This window comes from Diabrotica undecimpunctata, chromosome 8 (assembly GCF_040954645.1).
Source record: "Diabrotica undecimpunctata isolate CICGRU chromosome 8, icDiaUnde3, whole genome shotgun sequence".
NCBI classification, from domain to species: domain Eukaryota; kingdom Metazoa; phylum Arthropoda; class Insecta; order Coleoptera; family Chrysomelidae; genus Diabrotica; species Diabrotica undecimpunctata.
The window spans coordinates 24941646-24961560 of NC_092810.1; the positions used below are offsets into that span (position 1 = coordinate 24941646).

Genomic DNA, 19915 nt, shown 5'->3' on the forward strand with positions numbered 1-19915 from the left:
TTTTGACCTTAATAACCAATATATTTTGTTTTTTCAGGGAGCAGATGAGTATGCAGTACCATATTATGACTGTGTTCCATCTGATCCATCTTTTGAAGACATGCTTCAAGTGGTATGTGTGAAAAAGATTCGCCCTCAGATACCCTTGAGGTGGGAGGGCGAAGAAGTGTTACAGACTTTAGCCAAAGTTATGCAAGAATGTTGGCACTCTAATCCCGATGTCCGGTTAACGGCGCTAAGAGTGAAAAAGACACTCGCGAAGTTAGATACTGATACAAGTATAAAGATTGTGTAGTGGTCTTTAATTTTGTAACTTTATTTTATATTTAATTGGGGATGGTGTCAGTATTTCAAAGCTTTGAGCTTAACAAAATTAATAACTTGTACTAAACATAACTTTTTTTAATTTCATCATCAGTATAAATAATTTTTGTTCATTTGGTAACTCATGCATGTTTTCCGAAAAGTTTCGTTTTTTTTTATGGTAATACTGGTACCATCCCCAGCAAAGACTAGAGATCTAAAATCTCTGAGCGCATTTCCGCACCTGTCACAAGCTTTAAACTCAAAACTCACAGATCCAGATGCGGAAATCGCAGTTTTTACTATATGTTGAAAGAAAAATTGTACATAGATGACGAAAATGTTGTAAATATTTGTTTATTAGTTAAAATTTCACTATTATATAGTATGTAAAGTCGAAAAAGTACCTATATATACATTCACAAGAGTCCAGTTGACCTAAATGAAAACCAAATTGTAGATATTAGACGAAGGCACAGTAACTCAAGAATATTATTTTGCCATAAATTTTTGGTTAACTGATTATGGTGGCTTCACTGATATTAAGGTAAAACAAATTTAATATAGACGGTATTTGCAATATTTAACCTTGAAGATAACAAACAAAAAATCTGCTTGTTTTCTATTACATTTTACATATTATGCATTGTTATATAACAGTCCTTACCACATTTTTTGCAATTCTTTATGTACCCATGGAATAGTGCCACTGCAGCTCGTTAATGATCCTTTCATTGCCTGTCTTCCTTCTTGGACTTGTCTATTATATAACAAATTTCAATGGTTTTCTCGAGAGTATCTGGATTCTCTTAACGTAGTTTCTGCTTAATATAAGTGTTTGTAACCTCACAAATTATCATAGTTTTAATCAGGTTATTCTGGAGTTCGCCTAATTTGGACTTCATCCCTCTTTCCTAAACTTCTCTGACAATATATAAGAAGTGTATTAAATAAATCACCCATTTTCTAACCTCTCTTTTCCATGTTCCAAAGTTTACACTACTAGCTGTAATATAAGTTGCCTAACTAACCTACACTATTAATCATATTCTCACAAGAGTTGCAGTAATATGTTGATCTTGTGGTCTTTTTTAAAATTGCAACTTTCGTAGTAGCAGCTTTCATAGAAAGAAGTATAAAATTCTGAACAAAAGCAACTGTTTTCTTTTCGTTTTTTCTTTGTTATAATAAAATTTGGACAATAGAAAATATTTTTGTCGATCTTTAAAAACAATTTTAAGCTTAAACTATACGAGAGGGTACAATTAAAAAATACAGCTATACTATGTATACTATCAATCTGTAATAATTTTCAATAGAATTTGTACGTATTCATCAACAAGGCTTATATTATATCAGTTAACCAAAACACATATTATTGGCATTTTGTGATATAGTATTGTGCAAATCGTTTGAGACAAAAAACCTTTATTGAACATTCCATCAGGAATATTACGATGTAGCAGATAAAACTATAGTTTTAACCATGTTCATGGTACATTCTTTTATCGAATAGGGCATTTTGCCAAGAGTCTATCCAACACGATTCATAAATTTTCTTAATATTATTTACTGGGGTTTCATATAATAAAGCAGTAAATAAGGAAACACTTTCAATTGAGATACTAATAAGGATTTATAAAAGTTAAAATGTTTTAGATACATGCATGTCATGAGGGACAGAGAGATAAAGAGTGGGAGAAAGAGAGAGCCAGAAAAGGAGAGAGAGAGAGAGAACCTTTCAAGTTGTAAATTAATGATACTATATATTGTTGGCATATGAACTTCGTTCTATCACGAACATCATTTACATATAAGTAAATGTTTTGGACACTCGCAATTTTTTTTTTGGGCCTACCATGTAGTTATTTTCAGGTGCATACTCTTAGTTCATTTTCTGTAGCATATTGATGCAATTGGTGATGTATCTTGATTTTTCTCTTCTTTTTTGTTTCTTCTAATGGCGCTACAACCCTTTGTGAGTCTTGGTCTTTCGTCCATTCTGCCCTGTCGGATACTTTCCTTCGAAACTGCCCGATGTTCATGGTTTTAAGATCCCTCTGTACGTCGTCTATCCATCTTTTACTCTTGTTCTGTTTCCTTGGGCCCTCCATCTCTGGACTACTTTTACAGCTCGATTATCTGGCATTCTTTCTAGGTGACCAAGCCAGTTTAGTCTTTGTGTCTTTACAAATCTGACAATAGCTGCGCTCTGCATTAGTTCATCCAGCTCGTGGTTGATTTTTTTCTAATATAGTTAATATCTATTTGTTGTTTTTCTATTTGATAGTTAGGATGTGGTATTTACTTTATCCATATAGTGATTTGTCTGTATCTTATGCTCTATGTGGTCACTACATAAACTTTAAATAATAAATACTACTAATTTTTACAACAAACTAGACACTTTTTGATTGTTAACACTTTGACATCTATCAAATTGTTAATTTCTCAGAGCCTACTTCAGGCTTGTTTATTAAACTATGGGGATTTGGTTATTTGATGAATAACGTGGCTAGTTGTTAAAGTATCTAACTTTATTATCCAACATAAGCGAATGAATCAAAAAACAAAATGTTAAGAAAACCTGAGGCTACAGTTGGGTTTTAATTTCAGTATTCTAAAATGCTAGACTATTCCACAGGGTATTGTGAACTTTGAGACACAAAATACAGTCTGGTTGGTACACCCGGTATGCGATGACAATAAATAGTCTAGCAAAAATATTATTACAGCGATATTGTTACAGAATAAGGACATATTACAAAATCACTTAAATCGGACAACAGTCTTAGAATATTCAAAACATCAAAAATGTCCAATTTTTAAGGTGGTGTGTTCATTTTGCTGCTTAGTGTATAATAAATTACTCAGCTATACTGAGACATAAGTCAAAACTAGACGGCGTTGCTCTTTTGTGCTAATACTAATATAGCTTGTAAAACATTTTTGAATCGATTTTTTGTGCATGCTCAAGTGGAGTGGTTAATTTTCACGTTGTAGCTGTAATGTCAAATGAATATGTGAAAAATGAGTGTTATCCTATTTTGGCTTATAACCATCTTTTATTTTTTTTTTTTTATAAACTCAAGCCCAAACCTGCTACATACTTCTGCTACCCTGGTGAGAAGTGTCTGCAGAAACGTCATCACGTTATCTTATTTTGTTCAGTCATTCTTCATTTATAAGTACATATTCCCTCGTCTATACCAGTTAGCGCTAGGTTCGTAATGTGCTCTGAATATAATGTGCTTATATTATCACAAGCATAAATCACAAGAAGGTAATAAAACGAACTAATGACTTGTCATAAATTAAAGTTTCTAATTGAATGTGTCATTATAATGACACAAAGCTGACACAATTCGAGTCCTACACTGTCAACATCTGTAATTTATTAAAATCAATACCAAAAAAAGGTTAAATAAAAAGAATTTGCACAGTACTGTATTTGTAATATATATTTGAAATACCTGTTTAAGAACAGTCGATTATCTGATTGTATACTTACTAATGGGTGTTAAAAATATTGGAGTTCAATTTCTGATTTTTATAAAGTGTGTTTCTTAGACAAAAATGAGTGTATACCTTTAAATATGTACAAAGTAAATAAGTATTTATTCCTAGTTGCCATATTTATTGGGTGCGCCAAAATTCCGAAAATTCTTGGAAATTGGCGTATTCTGTATAGTTAATTGTTAAGCTATTCCTATACGTGTGCCATGTATCAATTTTTGAGTTACTGTGCAAAATCAGCTGGTGGTATCTGCGACAATCGTCCCGTTGTATACTTTTCCGTACACTCGTTATCGAAAAGCACCAATTTATTGTATTATTTCGGAAAATTTGTCTAAAAAGTGCTCAAGTTAAAATTTTCAAGTGCAATTGAGATAGTCTAAGAATTTTTTGCATTAATTTTGTTGTTTCTAAATTTTAACACATGTTTAACAATTGAATTTAAAAATTTCTGGAAAATGTTATCGGATTTAACGGAATTTTCATTTTATTTCATTAATTGTCCATTTTGTACTTTTCAAGTAGGCCGTGTGACTGTTAGAATGTGCATTTATATTATAATTGTATATAAATTTATTGTTATGACTATATGTGAGCGAATTTGAATGTGCAGTAAATTTATTATTATTGCAAGACTGATATTTTGAATGTTGTGCGTTTTGTGAAGAAAATAAAATAAATATTATGTCAAAAATTATTGCATTTTATTTTTTAAGTTATTTCATCCAATTTATTCCAAAGATACAATACAATTAGTAATATTAATACATGGTTAGATATTGAACAGGCGAATGATCAAATCAGGAAAGCAATTCTCACATTATACCAGGAGAACTACCCAATCAAATCTAAGATGAGTAACAGACAAACACCTTGGTGCAGCAGAAAATTGTGACGTAGATTGTCACTGGCCGACCAATCACAAACAATTTTATTAACTGCGTTGTCATTGGCCTCCCGGCGGAAGGTCGCTGCTAAATTGCAAATACGAAGTGTATAAAAAGGCAGCACATCTTCCGATCGGCTTTAGAGAAGGCCTCTCGACCTCGACCAAAACGGCATTGACAGAAATCGTCACACACCTTACACAAAGTCTAAACGACGGAAACGTATCCTTAGGCATCTTCTTCGATGTTCAAAAAGCCTTCGACCAAGTCTGGCATGCTGGACTGACCAAGATGCTGTTGAACAATGCCCTTCGCATTCGTTAGACTTATTCATTCATATGTCTCTCAACGTCTAATCACGGTGAAAGTGCGAGGTCACTTTTCTGATTCTTTTACTCCTACAGCAGGAGTACCACAAGGTTCAGTGTTGGCACCCATATTATACACAATTTACAATAGCGACTTTCCCAATACACTAACACAACCACTTTGCTCTACGCAGATGATACAGCTCTCGTAATATCACGAGACATAGACTCAGAATTTAGGTTTGCTCAAAATCACCTTAACCTGGTCGACAGGTGGTGTGGGAGATGGGAGAGTAATACCTAACACAAATAAAACAAATGATTCTCTTGACAAATGACACCCGAGTCTCAGCCAGTTAATTACACCCATCATATCCGAAACACACAACCTTAGACTTTGGAGGGACCGACTACAGCTCTGCGACCGGATCGAGTACCTCGGTGTGGTGTTTACACAAACACTAAACTGGAGGACCGATCTGAACATAGCCTGTAACAAAACTAGGAGCAGATTCGGTCTACTCCAAGATCTTTTTGGTAAATTCGGAAGAACACATCCACGATCAATCATACATAGGTACATATAAAACATTTATTAGGCCGGTCATCGAGTATATATCCAACATCTATATGACGATGCGCGGCCATCTCACACAAAAACTGCTGGCACTGGAGAGGAGAGGAGAATCCTATGTAGAGTGAACAACAAACGCCGCGACTACCCCTCCGCCCTTATCCATCACCTGTCGAATATCCAGCCCATCAATGAGAGGCTCTCGTCTCTGAGCAGGAGTTACACAATCAAAACCATCCTAGGACAAAACTTCAGAGCGCAAAATATACGAAAAACTACCTGCTCATCCATCGGCAATGTATTCAGACGAAAACCTAAACCTAAAATCCCTTTCCTACCTACAATACTACTGGGTCTTGCCAGTAACGAGCTCCCTACTGAATACATTGACATCCAGGAGGCAACTACCCTCTACTATCGTCACAATAACTTTTAAACTCACTGTGAGCTTGCCTAGACAGGGGGGATCGGTTTTCTGTGGTTTCCCGATCCCATTGCACAATGATACCTGTCTATTGCAGAGGATACAGCCACGGCTGCCCTCAGGTGAACCGCGATTCAATACATTTACTATTTATCAAATTGTATATATATTCACAAATACTTTTTAGACAATAACTTCTGAAAAGGACCGTTAACCATTACCCCTTTCGCCGCTGATTGTCCATAGGCTCCTCCGACGACAATTCCAAGAAGCAAACCACCAGTAGAACACACAAAGCCAGCGAAAGAAAAAACACCACCCAACAAAACAAACCACGTCCTGAAGAGGTACAAAACCCTAAAACAGGACACCAAAACATCAATCAAAGAAAACCGTCCCAGAAAAAAGAACAACGATACAATGCGGTACCGATCGGGATCTAGTCGTCTTACATTACTAGCCCCGCTATACCTTGTTGGCAGAGTGCCATTTGAAAATTCAACGTTTATTATTATTACCCAAGATTGAGCCTTTTGTGAAGACGAGTCCGAACGCTATTTGACTACGAAGCATTCACTAGAAGGTGTAGAAGCCGGAGTGGCGACTGTTTGTCATTATTTCGTCGAGGTGAAGAAAAGTTTAATAGTAAACTTTAATAGTAAAATTGTCGACTCGGAGTGAACATTCCCTGCCTGGGCGAGCATCGATCTTTGAGATAGGACAGTTTGCCTTATACCTATCTCAGATCGTGCCGAACTGGCACAGTGTTCCACTGGTCCATCGACGGTTAGGGGTGAATAAAACGCCTTAGTGGCCCTAGAATCGCTCCTCACTCGGTGACCGAGACGAAGTCGCGCTTCGCCGTTAGAAACCTTCTCTACGGAAATAATCAACGTCTTTACAGGAGATAAGATTGTTTTCGCGGGAGGTAACGTGCGAGATGTAGCACCAACATCAGAGTCGCCACTCTGACGGTGTTCTCACACACCTTGTGGGGTGTGTGCTTGACCACACGTCAAAACGTAAAGGGCTGTCATCTCTGTGAAATCTAAAGCGTACACCGCAATTAGAATACTCATATTCAATACATGCAAGAAAATAATACACCTTCAAGTAAGAAACTATTGAACTGTTAAAGTATTCTAAATTGTCGGTGGGCTTCGAGGACTACAGAGCCACCAGTCAACTTCATGTGGAGTGTGGTTCGGGTACACACCATTACCACGAGGTTAAGGATGGATTCGAGAAACCTTTGATTTTTCTCTATAGTGGCGGTCGCAGATCATCCAGATATGGAGAATACCTCCGTGGATGCTACGGCTGTACGACACAAATAATTGAGGAACTGGGTAACATAATGTAAAACTGAATACAATCAATAGATAAGAAGAACGAAAGGGGAATCATGGAGGAGGTTCTGCCAGAGTATTTCAGATATGTTAGGTCTACTTAAAAGATCTGATAACACCTTTGCCGAATCTAATTTAGAGGTGAGTTTCTATCGTTAAGTAAAGATGGATTAAATGATGAAAAAGATAAGAGAACAATTAGATAGTATAGACGTATAGAGAAAATAAGGATACAACAAAAAATTTATGAAGTGCAAAATGATTTTCAGCTAATGAAAGTGAAAATGACATAATTAAAAGTCGACAATGTAGTTTAAAATCAGAAAATAGAGCCAAAAAGTAGGTAAAGAAAACCAAAATAAGGAAGTAGCATGTAAAGAAACCATTCATGACGAAACAAACGATAATGGAGGAAAATAACTATGCCAGCTAGAAGCAATAGCAAACAGTTCCATCATAAACATGAAAGAGAACATAAAGTAACTGTTGAAATATTGATATCAACTAAACAAAATTTAAATATTAGGGCTATATGTCTTTTACAGTAAGTTAAGGTTGGTACAATGTAAACTGTCAATTGTACTTTTGGAACAAAATAAAGTAAGTCTTAACTGTATACTCTACTGGTTCGTTTCATTTAAAAGTGTTAACAGTAACAGTTGGGATACCTGGCAATCAGATAGAACACATACTAATATCCAAAAAATAAAAGGATTATATAGAGGAGCAAACGCGGACATGAACCATTTTCTGGTAATAGGAGAAAGAAAAATGAAAGTAATTAAGACAGAGAGAAGAGGACAAAATAACAGAAGATGGAATCTGTGAAGTTGAGGGTATAGTGAGAGAACTATGAGAGTTAAGTGTTGAGTGTCCCAGTTGAGGAAATATGGAAAAACATAAAATAATCCATTTTGAATTCAGCTGAAAAGATGCTAGGTCAGAAAAATAAAAACAATGAAAGGAAACCAAGCAATAAAATTAATGCAAAGAGAAAAAAAATAGCAGACTAATGTTGCAAAACAAAAAAAAAAGGTTGTGGATGAAAGAGTTGTTAAAGGACCTAGGAGATAATAGTGACAACAGCGCTAAAGTATTTGGACACCAACCTAAAAGCTCAATAAACAAAATGCAGGCCAGTGGTTAAAATTGACCGTGGATCATGGGAAACACTTCATAGAATTATATAGATGCAAAAAAAGAGAGATAATGGAATAAGGAGACCAATATATATTACGATTAATATTTAAAAAAATGAAACAGAAAGAATACCTGGCCCAAATCAAATTGATTGATTGATCAAACGAGCTGATTAAAAACGGAGGGAAAAATGATTAACAAGCATCTACAACCTAATATACCTAAACATTGTGTTGATATGGAATTAAAGATGGTTTTCCACATGAAAAGAATTTAAATCAACTGGCATCAATAATCCATGCGCCAGCAAAGTAAAAAGGAGTTGTAGTTATTGGTGGCAGTTCGCGTTTTTTAAACGATGTTTTTGTGATCTCTGCTACAATATCAAAAGTTAAATGCTCAAAACTATCAAGAAAATGGTCGACAGAGGCAATAAAAAAGTTTTTAAGAGGTGTACAAAGAATATCCTTGCATATGGAACGACAAACTTCCGTCATATAAAGATAAGAATCAAAGGAATGCTGGTATGACATGACATCTCTCATGCGACTACCTGACTTTAGGATTTTATTGGATATACGTTCTAATAAAACTCGAACTGGTCTTGAATCATTCTCGGATGGTTCAAATATGCTTCTGAGTCTTCATGAGGTAACTCTTCTGACCCACCATCTGTGCTTTCGTTTTTTCTGTAATGTTTTCTCCAGTATTTTTTGCATTTCTAATGCTAAAATTTGCACGCACTATTGCTCTTGCCACTATTTTAAATACCACGCTCAAAAATGTATGGTAACCAATGCTGGCGCCAATAATCAGTGCATGTGGAAACCCACCTTAAGCCACATTGGTTGTAATGAAAACTACATTTTCAACTTTAACTAAAGATTTGTTAAAATTTCTGAAATCGTTTTCAAAAAAAATTATTTAAGAATTCTGTTAAAAAGAGTTACCGCCAAAGTTGTGGAAGAGGTTATGAACTTTGGCGGTTACACTTTCAATTTTTACCTCATTCCGCTAAAATATAGAAAGAAAATTTTACAAATTTGTATGTTCGAAAATATTGAGTTTTTTGTCAGGTATTTATTTTTGCAAAATTTGTTTAAAACTGTCAATTTATTACATATTTATATTTACATTGTGTTATTGTGCAAAACCAATCGCACGCAACTAAAATGTTTGTATGGATTTTATGTCGACAGTCCACAAACCCACATGTATGTTAACATGTGTAATACAGTTGATAGTGTTTTTTTTATAAATTGGATTGTAATAAAAAGTTTTGTTTGAATGGAAATTAACCAGCCAAACCAAGCACACCTATTAAAATGTTTGATAAATAAAATTATGTCGACAGTTGATGACGTTGACTCTGACTATAGTCTGACCCTGACCTATAACTGTTATAATTTATAACCATAATAAAAATAATATTGTGTTTTGATTATTATTTGTGGGCCGATCCCGGCGGTACTGCAATACCGGGCCAACCCGTGATAGAAGTGGAGCAAGCCCCTTAACCTTCCATCTATTTCCAAAAATCAGTTTAATATACTGGCCCCGCATGCGGGGCGTATCAGATATTAAGCTGATAAGAACAGATACTACACTTTGATCTTAGCCAGAGGCCGAGAAGCGATAACTAAAAAATTCCAAATCGAACTACTCGTGACCAAAATTAAACTACGTATAGACAAGTGAACACTAGCGCCATCTATCCCCGATAGCGTAAACTTTAGAGCGTAAATGTATTCTGTAATATGGACAAGAGTAAATCTAACTCGATGGTAAATATATGTACACAGTAATGATTTTATACATCTAAAAACTTTGATTTTTTTCAAAAAGATGTATACTTGAAGTAATTGGTTGCAGTCTTGATAATGGTGTTCGAAGTCCACAAGTTCTTGATGAACAGTTTCTTCATATTCTTTCGAGTAATTTTCATTTAATTTGCATACATTACGTTAGATAGAATTAGAATGTATAATATATAGGAATATGTAGAGCTATAGAAAATTTAGATTTAAATAAATCGGTAAATACAGTAAATTTATGAAATAAAACTGCCAATAAACCAGAATGATATAATCGAAAAACTTAATATAAATGCTTAATATAAAAACTTAAATATAAAAATAACTTAACTATAAATAAATTAATGAAATTATGTATTGTTCATTCGAATATAAGTATTAATGGTATTATTTAATTGTAAAATCAGACAACCACAAATTCAAACTAGTGAAATGATGGTTGCATGTACTGCATGACTATATTGAATACAGTAGGAATAAACCATCCAGTTAGAACTCGATGAAACCTATAAAAAAACATTCGTCAGATACCCAATTGAGATTAAAATGATGATTACATATATCTCAGGATTAATAAACCAAGATTGATGATTTCAAATTAATTTAGAGATAGATCCACTTATCAATAATGTTCTAATTGGTCGACATATTAGCTCAGAATAAAAATCGTCGTTTTTAAATATTAATATTGGTGTGAGTCTATGGTTATTATGCAACAATTTTAGGGTACTTTTAGGAGCTCCATAAACTTTTCGCAACAATTTTAGGGTACTTTTAGGAACTCCATAAACTTTTCGCTAAGTAGGTACTACCTACATAAAATATATTGTGACACTCTTGTTTTAAGTTGAAGGTTTGCCTTTTAACATCCCAATACCTACATTTGATAAGGTCCATTCGCTCAACTCGGGCATATTTTGACAGATTCATAGCTGGAAACCTACAACACAAAAGTTCCTAGCTCACAGTATTAACATTTTGTGGTTAAACTGTGGTATTAACAGCTTAAATAAACTTTTATTACAATGCGACAAGCGAGAGCTGGCGGGTGAGCTGCGCGAAAATAGAAAAGGACTTATTCTAAGAGAGATAGGAGAGGTACTTAATCGCGGGTGTCACAAATGCGTAGTTGCCGTATCAAAAATTTAGTTGGGATCTGAAAATTACGTTAGTAGATATGTACCGTGGTTATGTGGATGCGTGTGTGATAAACTTATTTACCACGAAAACAAAATAAAAATTATAATAATATTGAATAAAACGTAGAAAAAACTGTTAATAATATTTATTTTCGTAAAACGTAATTAATTCTCAAAGGGAAGGTATTTTTGTATGTATCGCGGACAGATACAAATTATGTCTTAATGCTTACTAAACTAAACAGAACACAGAACACGCGTTCCTTTGTTTGTTTTTCTAAGCCAGACGATAAACTCAAGTATTATCGGCCTTTTATCTTGTGATATCATTGTTGATTTAAGTCGGCTGATTCCTGGTGGTTCGTCAAACCCGTATAATTGGTGCCTTTCATCGAAAGTTTGCCTGAACTTCTCCACATATTGTGAGGCGCATCTACGGTCATCTGGTGATGAGAATCCAGCTACCCGGTACAGTAGGGGCAGGGGGGTAGGCTTCATACAACCGGTAATTATTCTGCATGTTTCATTTAACGCCGTGGTGACTTGTTGGGCGTGTCTAGATGTACCCCAGACGGGACAAGCATATTCCCCTGTTGAGAAACATAAGGCCTCAGCTGTTGTCTTCAAGACCTGGGGGTTTGCACCCCACTTGCTCCCTACAAGTTTCCGGAGAAGGTTGTTTCTCGTAGAAACCTTTTGTCTTGTGTTCTGACAGTGGAATTTATACGTTAGTGACGGGTCTAGTACTACTCCAAGATATTTGGGCCTATCAGTATGTTTCAAGCGTTGTCCCTCCCAAGAAACATTCAGCTTTACATGCGCCAGTTGGTTGTTGAGATGGAATGCACATACTTGGGTTTTAGTAGGGTTTGGCTTTAATGAGTTTTGTTTGTAGTGAGTTGACATCATGTTTAAATCCTCTTCCATTGTCGACTCTACTTGTGTGAGTGTTTTCCCCTTTACGGCTATACCAAGGTCATCAGCGTAGACAAAACTCTCAGTCTGAGGGTGCATTGGTTGGTCGTTGGTGTAGATGTTAAATAAGGACGGCGCCAGAACGCTTCCTTGAGGTAGGCCATTTTTTTGGGTTCTCCATCTGCTCTTCTTTCCATTTAGCAAAACGTAGAAACGTCTATTACACAACAGTGATCTAATGATATTTACCAGGTCGTAGTCAAGCACAGTGTTATAAATCTTAGTTAGCAGTGTTCTGTGGTTTATCGTATCATAGGCCGCTGTGAGGTCTATCAAGGCTACTCCCACTATGTCTTTCTGCTCAAATCCCTCCTCTATGTATTCTGTTAGGTTCAGCACTTGGCCTGTGCATGATTTACCTGGTCTGAAGCCTGCTTGTTGTGAGATTAATTTTGCATCTAATTTTTCCTGGATGCGGTTTAAAATAAGACGTTCATACAATTTATACAAATGGTATAGCAGGGATATCGGACGGTAGCTACTCGGTAGTTCAGGGTCTTTCCCAGGTTTCAGAAGGGCTACTACTTTTGATTTACGCCACAGTTTTGGAATCTGGTAGGTAGAGCGACAGATGTTAAATAGATCAAGCACCCATTGTCTCGCTTTTTGCCCGAGGTGTTTTATCTGCTCTGTTAGGATTTTGTCCACTCCAGGTGATTTTCTATTTTTCATACAGTCAATACCATTTTTGAGCTCTTCGATGGTAAATGGGTTTCGCAAGAGAGTTGTTTCCTGTACTTGAGTTCTTATAATCTTTGGCGTTTTGCAACGATTGTTTGTTTTGCCATTCAGAAGCAGTTGGTGGGCTATCTGATTTGGTGTTATTGTACATAGCTCTTTCATCTCTGTGGGATCACCATTAAGTTTTTTGATCATATTCCAAGCCTGCTTACTACTGTGCGTCATATCCATTTTACTTAAAGTCTCGCTCCACCGTTGTTGTCTGGAGGCACTTAGTGTTTGCTGCAGTCTCTCCCCTATCTCTGCCGAAACTTCGCTAAATGGGTCTTTACTATATTCTTCGGTGTACTTTGTCATAATGTCTTTTGCTTCATCGTTCAGACCAGATATGTAATGTTGTTGACATCCTCTGCGTATGTGTTTACATGAGATTCGTTTTACAAGTTTGATGAACGCGTCATAGTTTTTGGGGATCGGGACTACATTTTTCACTTGTGTTTCCAATTCATCAGCAAATTTTGCCCAGTTCGCTTTTTTAAAATTAAACCTTCGTTTGAAAGGAATTTTGGGAGCTTTTATAGCGCTGTAAACGGTTATTCCCACGGGCCTATGTTGCGTCTTCGGTATAGGCTTATATACCTTCCTAACGCAACGGTCCTCTAAAGACATGCTGATGAAGGTGAGATCAGGGTTGTAACCTTTCTTCCATATTTTGCTCTGGAACGAATAGGGCAGTTTTGGGTCATGCAGAAGTGCCAGGTTGTTTTGTTCAGCCCACGATTCCACAAGATCTCCATTCTTATCAGTTGAAGCGTAGCCCCAATGGACATTATGACTATTAAAATCACCCAGAATGAATCTGGTTTTTTGAGAAGCGAAATTTTTTGGAGGGGAGAAAACAAAGTCTCTCTGGGGTGGTTTATACACAGATGTCACTGTACAGGCTCCTATTTCGACGGTTAGTATTTCAATGTCGTTGTAGCATGTTTTTTCAGCTGATGTTACATCAATATCTCTTCTCACGAAGATGGCGCTTCCATGTTTTGCACTTGAATGTTCAATGATAAGCTGCATTCCCTCAACGCTAGGTCTATGTGCTGATATGTCACGGTGAGTCTCTTGTATACATAATATATCACACTTGTGGATTTTACACAGTTCAGACAAAATTTCCTGTTTGTTACAAGTAATACCCTCAATGTTTATGTTCATCATTGTCAGTGTAGGCTCTGAGAAGAGCCGTTGATTCTCGTTACTTTGTTCGGATCCAGTGGTGGAAGGATTGGCCGCCCGAGGGGCGTTTCCAGGGAGCGCCAGTGACATTTTGTTCTTATAATATCACTTGGTTGTATAGTAATTTCCAGCCACTTCTAGTCTGTCAAAAAGTAACTAAATTCGCAAAAAAAGAATTACTAAATTCACTAGACAGTTCGGACCACGTTCGGACTGGGAATAGCGAACCGACTTTATCACAAGTTTTTACAGGGGAATTACATTTGATATTACAGTTATGTTTTTGAACTAGAAATATCTCCGAAATTTAAGTTTAGACCAGATTTATATCTTTTATACGACATATCTAAAAATGGTGGTTGAACTCCTATAATATTAACTATTTTTCGTTAATGTAATTTTTGATTTCTCGATTGTAGCATACTGATTTATTGGCAGTTTTATTTTATTAATTGACTCTTTATTTAACTCTAATTGCTAATGTTTTGCAGAATACTTTGGCCCTGTATTTCAAAGATCAAATTGTCTCAATAGTACACTGCATCAGGGGGTTTTTACTTTTCAAAAATAACAGTTGAGAATGTTCTCCAAAGCATTAAAAGACTAAAACAAAAAAAAGCTACAGGTAATGACAATATACCAGCATACATTTTTAAAGGTTGTGCAGAGACTCTTTCTGTCCCTCTCACATTAATTTTTAATTTATCCCTTAATAAAAGTAAATTTCCAGACAGCTTAAAGCATGCAGTTATAACACCTATATTTAAATCAAGTAATGCTGGTAACGTAGAGAACCATAGGCATCGAGCAAAAGCAAAAAGACAAAAGAGGGAATGTAAAGGTAGTGGGGGCAAAAATATTGTTAGACAGGAAGTGCCATCTTGAGAGGCCAAATTAAACAAGGAAAGAGAGTCTTTCCTTGTTTAAGAAATCAAATTTAGTTGGGTTATGTTATTATTTGTCCCAACTGTCACATGAAATCTTATTTATATTGAAGTTTTTTAACAATTGTTTCACATTTTACACTGTTATCGTTAATATTTAATTAAAATTTTCTCGTCTAAGACACATTCTGAAAACTATTTTATAGCTACTGTTAATAAGTGTCGGAAAATTTAAATTTGGCGCATTCGCATTTCCGGATATGTCCGCCATCAGAGGCCACTTTTTTGGTCGCCTTTTCATAACGATTAGATTCCCTTTTTTGTCTTTTTGCTCGATGACTATAGGCCTATATCTGTCATCAATTAAATTGCTAAGATATTCGAGAATGTGCTTTATAACAATATTTTGAATTACTTTGGACATAGGTTCTGTGCAGAACAACGTTTTTACAAGTTTTGCAGCAGGGGCCATAAATAATAAGTCTCAGCTGGATGTCATTTTTACCGACTGTACCAAAGCTTTTGATAAGATTGATCACTCTATACTTATTGAAAAGCTAATCAAATTTGATTTTGATTCAGAAGTATGTATGTTTATAATGAAGTCATATCTTTCTGATACGTTAAATCAAGTTAAAGTGGGGAAAAGTTTATCTAAGCCATTTATGTCGACATCAGGTGAAGCACAAGGTAACAACTTGGATCCTCTTCTGTTCGCTATATTTATTAACCATTTGCCCCACTGTGTGAAGTTTTCGACAAGCCTGCTATATGCAGATGATTTTAAAATTTTTCGAGAAATTTCAACTCTGCAGGAGATGCTGCAATGTGATCTGAACTCGGTAAGTCAATGGTTCGATGATAACAAAATGTTTCTAAACACTTCTAAATGTCATGTTTTACTATCACTCGAAAAACACAATACATGGAGAACCAATACAAAGTTTCTAGCACTGTACTTGGAAGAAAGAAAACTTGCAAAGATCTTGGAGTAATGTTTCAGCAAAATTTGGGATATGGTGAAAATTATCGGATCATCATTGGAAAGGCATACAGAACTCTTGGCTTCATAATTCGTTATTCAAAATTTTTTAAAAGACTTGAAACTCTAATATCATTATACAATGCACTGGTAAGACCTCACTCTGGTTCTGTGAAACAAATAAAAGTTGCTTTTGAATTACTTGTTTTATTCTGTCTATGTTTAGTTTTTATAGTTATTAGTTTTTAGCAGTAGTAAGCACTCTTTTATAATAAATAAATTTTCTAGAGCTCTGCATATTCCTATAGATGTATACATATCCACTTCTAACACCATTATCAAGACTGATCAAGACCACAACCAATTATTTGAAGTATAGGGGAAGAGGGGGCACAGTGTTACACGGGGTACAATGTTAAATTCTCCGCCATCTTCTTAAAGTTGAACTTAAAACCGTACCGTCGTCGTCGTAGTTACTTTCCGTTATTTGTTAACAGTAGGTGTGTTTGTAGACCGTCACTGTACATTTGAGTGAAAATATAAGTGTTTTTCTGTTTTTGTACCACCAAAGTAAGTAAATGATACGTATTAAAAACTGTTTTAACTCTTAGTAAATAAATATTACACATTGTATTGATATATATTACTATAAATGCGTCTTGTAGCTACACACTCGTAGGACTAACATAACCCCAAAAATTCGTGACTCGGCAAAAATATTATTTGAATGTAAAAACGTCGTTCGGGGCACAGAGTTACAACTTATGAAGGGGTACAGTGTTACACTACTTAGGCGTGGGGAACAGTGTGATATTTCATTTTTTGCTAGAAAAACAATGAAAATATGCATGATGTACAATACTAATTTTGTACTAAATTGCATATGGTAGTAGTAAGATGTTTTATTTACTTTTGTATTTTTATTTCAGAATCAAAATGGTTCGTAACAGAAAATCCATCAGAAAAATAGCCTCATTTACCCATGATACAATGAAAACGGCCGTTCTTAATGTAGTTAATAACGGATGGTCAGTAAGGGCAGCAGCCATTCAAGCTAATATAATTCATATGACTCTAAAAAGATATGTTGATAAATACAAAGCTTTGTCTGAAGAAGAGCGAGTAAATTTCAGATTTACGCCAAACTATGAAATAAATCAAGTTTTCTCGAAAGAGCTAGAAGATCAACTAAGAGATTATTTGATTATAGCTTGTAAAATGCACCATGGCTTAACCAGAAAGAATGTAATGCAGTTTGCATATGAATTGGCTGTGAAAAATAATCTTAAGTTTCCAAATTCATGGAACGAAAATAAACAGGCTGGAGTAGACTGGTTGTACGGTTATATGAAACGATACTCCCAGCTATCCATAAGAAAACCTGAGGCGACTAGTCTGAGTCGTGCAACCAGTTTCAACAAAACAAATATTAACGAATTTTTTGACAATTTGGTAAGTGCTTTTAAAAAATTTCGCAATGGTCCAAGTCCAGAAAATATCTACAATTTGGATGAGACAGCACTTACCACTGTTCACAATCCTCCAAATGTAGTAGGTCCGAAAGGCTTAAAACAAATTGGACAAGTAACTTCAGGTGAAAGAGGGGTATTGGTGACGGTATGCTGTTTTATTAATGCAATAGGTAATTCTGTACCGCCCTTCCTTGTATTTCCCAGAGTTCATTTTAAGGACAGAATGTTGAAGGGAGCACCTCCTGGATCTGCAGGAGCAGCAGTAAAAACAGGTTGGGTCAACGGAGAAGTCTTCATCGACATATTGAGACATCTCCATCATTTTACAAAATCATCTTCAGAATCTCCCATACTACTAATTTTGGATAACCATGAGTCGCACATTACAATTGCTTCATTGGAATTTTGTAAGTCTAACGGAATTATACTTTTAACTTTACCCCCACACACAAGCGGAAAACTTCAACCTTTAGATAAAGCATTATATAAGTCATTAAAAACTCACTTTAATAAAGCCTGCAATGATTGGATGATAACTAATCCTGGCAAAACAATAACTATCTATGAAATAGCTGAACTCTTGGGCAAAGCATATCCACTTGCGTTTATTCCAAACAACATTATTAGTGGATTTAAGTCAACTGGAATTTGGCCATTGAATCGGCAGATCTTCTCTGAAGACGATTTTCTAGCATCTGCAGTAACTGACCGACCGTTTCCCGTAGAGCAGATGACAAATGAAACAGCTACGTTACCAATAAAACAAGTCGTTACTGAAACGCCTGATATGGCACCACAGCTAGTCAATAATGAAACTGCTGAGATAAAAACACATCAAATACCTGAGATAATGCCTGTGGCAACTGCATCATTTCAGCTGCCTTCATGTTCGGCAATATCCTCAGAAGTTCCGTCAACTTCATCATGGTTGTCATCGCTAGTCTCTCCAGAACAAGTTCGCCCTTTTCCTCGAGCAGAAGATAGAAAAGAAGGAAGAGGAAAGAACCGAAAACGTAAAAGTCAAATATTAACAAATACACCTATTAAAGACGCACTAATTGCTGATCTAAAAGTAAGGCATGAGAAGAACGCAACTAGAAAACGCGGTGAAATAAACACGTCAAAAAAATGTGGTAAAACAAAAATGTCTGTCTTACATAAAAGGATTCAGAAACAGACATCAGCGTCAGAAGACGAAGAGTCGCCTAATAAAGATGAAAATGACAGAAAGCGAAAAGAAGTTGTAAAAAGAAACGTTTTTCAATCAAATACACGTAAACTTCAAGATATGGAAGATTCTTCTGACTCAGAGAAATCGGAAGAATCTTTCTCTTGTGCTGATAGTGAATCAAGTATGGGATCGTTTATAAGTCATGACGAAGAGATATCCCAAATGGATTACGACGATAATAAAGAAATAAACGTTGGCGATTATGTTCTCATTAAAGAAGGTATCTCAAAAGGCATAGAAATATTGTCTATAGGACATATTATTGGCAAAACTGAAACTACAGTGAAAGTTACCTATATCCGTCGTTTATTTCCCAAGTTCACATTTATTTCCTCCAATGAAAACTACGTATTTAATGTCTCCCAAGTTGTTTTAAAATTACCAACTCCCAAACCTTCAGGCCAGACAGCACGCAGAAGTGAAATGCTGGTGTTTCCCGTAGATTTTCAAAATTATTATAATGTATTAAAATAAATTTTATATTATTTGTATGTAGAGTTACGACAAATAAATGGTATTTAATATAAAATTCTCATTAATCACTTCAGTATTCCTTGTGTAACAGTGTACCCCATAGTATATAACACTGTTCCCCACTAGTGGGGCACAATGTTACAATTGTATTTTCTCTACAAAATCGTTTTTACCGACTAGTCATGTAAGTTTTTCCTATAGTTGATTATATAATAGTATGCGTCAAATCCAAACAAGTTCTAAAATATTAAAAATTTTATTTTTAATGAAATCCTGTCAAAATGACATCAAATAAAAACATTTATGTAACACTGTGCCCCCTCTTCCCCTACTTTGAAAAAAAAAACCAGTTTTTATAGATGTATAAAATCATTACTGTGTATACTACATACATTACTCTTGTCCATAGATTACAGTATACATTTACGTTCTAAAGTTTACGCCGTCAGGGATAGATGGCGCTAGTGTTCACTTGTCTATACGTAGTTTAATTTTGGCCAGGAGTAGTTCGATTTTGAATTTTATTGTT

The 19915-nt window shown here is 35.4% G+C and overlaps 1 protein-coding gene and 1 non-coding gene across 3 annotated transcripts in view; one reads left to right on the forward strand and one right to left on the reverse strand.

Annotated features, from left to right (window-relative positions):
- Positions 1–4506, forward strand: part of tkv (serine/threonine receptor kinase thickveins) — a 136569-nt gene extending 132063 nt beyond the window's left edge. For both annotated transcript variants that reach the window (XM_072539878.1, XM_072539879.1), the window contains exon 7: positions 38–4506. In XM_072539878.1, the coding sequence (XP_072395979.1) occupies positions 38–295 (258 nt within the window). In that variant the 3' untranslated portion in view covers positions 296–4506. The remainder of the gene's footprint in view (positions 1–37) is intronic.
- Positions 4507–9946: 5440 nt separating this feature from the next.
- On the reverse strand, positions 9947–10138 carry LOC140449261 (U2 spliceosomal RNA). Its single transcript, XR_011951769.1, has one exon. It is a non-coding gene; the product is annotated as a U2 spliceosomal RNA (small nuclear RNA).
- Positions 10139–19915: the final 9777 nt, after the last annotated feature.